This window comes from Sinocyclocheilus rhinocerous, unplaced genomic scaffold (genome assembly GCF_001515625.1).
Source record: "Sinocyclocheilus rhinocerous isolate Xijiao unplaced genomic scaffold, SAMN03320098_v1.1 C36634382, whole genome shotgun sequence".
Lineage (NCBI taxonomy): Eukaryota > Metazoa > Chordata > Actinopteri > Cypriniformes > Cyprinidae > Sinocyclocheilus > Sinocyclocheilus rhinocerous.
The window spans coordinates 1-1,420 of NW_015784177.1; the positions used below are offsets into that span (position 1 = coordinate 1).

At 45.7% G+C, this 1,420-nt stretch overlaps 1 protein-coding gene across 1 annotated transcript; it reads right to left on the reverse strand.

Annotated features, from left to right (window-relative positions):
* Window positions 1–6: 6 nt before the first annotated feature.
* LOC107736322 (calcium/calmodulin-dependent protein kinase II inhibitor 2-like) lies at window positions 7–1,414 on the reverse strand. Its single transcript, XM_016547768.1, has 2 exons — window positions 1,087–1,414; window positions 7–573 (listed from the first exon to the last, which is right to left on the reverse strand). Exons 1-2 carry the CDS (start codon window positions 1,253–1,255, stop codon window positions 503–505), a joined length of 240 nt encoding a protein of 79 aa, XP_016403254.1. The 5' UTR covers window positions 1,256–1,414; the 3' UTR covers window positions 7–502.
* Between the last annotated feature and the right edge of the window lie 6 nt (window positions 1,415–1,420).

Sequence of the window (1,420 nt, forward strand, 5' to 3'; positions counted from 1 at the left end):
AGCAGTCGGATTGAAGTCGACGCTCAAGGCAGATCCACATATGTGTGTGCGCGTGTGCGTGTTTGTGTGTTATGGGGAAGGTCTTTGAGCTAAGATACTGTACATCCATCTATAGTAACAGAGCGTAAGATGCGGTTCAGTCTTCGGTTGAACTTCGTGTTGCTTACAGCGCTTTTGGAAGATGATGGTCGTGGAATAATAATGGCAAGTCCATCCATCCTTATTCACAGATGAGCCGCAGCGGGCAGCCTCAACAACATCTCCGACATCTTCCTCAAAGCTTCCATTGTCGTTCATATTGGAGAACTGCCAGCAAACACCAAAGGAAATTCCGTCTCTCCCTTCTTTTATTCGCGTTTGCCCTTTTTAGTTTAGTCTCCTCGTGGTTCGAGCGTCGTGCCACCGTCTCTCCATCTCTTTGCAATCTTCTTCACATGCACAACCGACAAGTGCTTCGAATCGGTGATAAAAAATTGAAATGTCTGCAAGGCATCGCGCGGGTTTAAACGCCCGGTGATGATTTGTCGGTCATGCCTTTCAGCACCTCATCTATTCGGTCGTCCTCGATGACCACTGGAAAGAAGAAGACAGACAGCTGATGTCAAGACTTCGCCAATCTAGCATGTGTGTTCTGTGCGCTTTGAAACTGCGCAACAAGACTAGACACACAACAAACGCATTCGAATGCGTTAAAATGCATATTAAATGCGAAACAATATCACTTAAAAAGGTCATTTCTCAGTCGGGTTGCATGAAATAGCCTATTATTTAGCCAACATATTGTCCTCATTTTTACAAATGTCAAACTGTCAAAATATGCATGCATTTAAATGCATTCTGTCATTTTCTCGTCTTTATGTTGTACACCCGTATGGATTTTTTTATTAAGTGTTATGAACTGACAGGCTAGATCACTATTCACTTTTACTGCATATTTTTCCCCGTGCAATGAACGTGAACGGTGATCGAGGCTGTCGTTCTCCCTAACATCTCCTCTTATGTTGCACGGAAGAAAAAGTGAGTGAAAACGCAAGTCTCTATTCCTTTAACTTCAGTAAGTTATCTTCAATCAGGTAACATTCTCACCTCTCTTCGCTCTGCCGATCTGTCCCAGTTTTGGAGGTCTTTTCGCCTGCGACGCTCCGAAGAACGAGTTGGTGTCCTGCAGCCCGCAGCTGAAAGACATCTGACTGACATCGTTGTCCGCTCCGTATCCGCTCATTTTCCCCTCTCCGTACGGCAGAACCTCGGACATGACTGCTGAAGGACGGGTTCGCGACGCAGAAGGCGCAAAAGAACTGATGTATGTAGGCAGCTACCGTGGATATGGCAACTATCCCCGCAAAACAAGTGCACTTGTTTTTGTTTTGTTTTGTTGCGTAGATATCCCCGCGCGTAAATGTCAGACTCCTCGCACCGC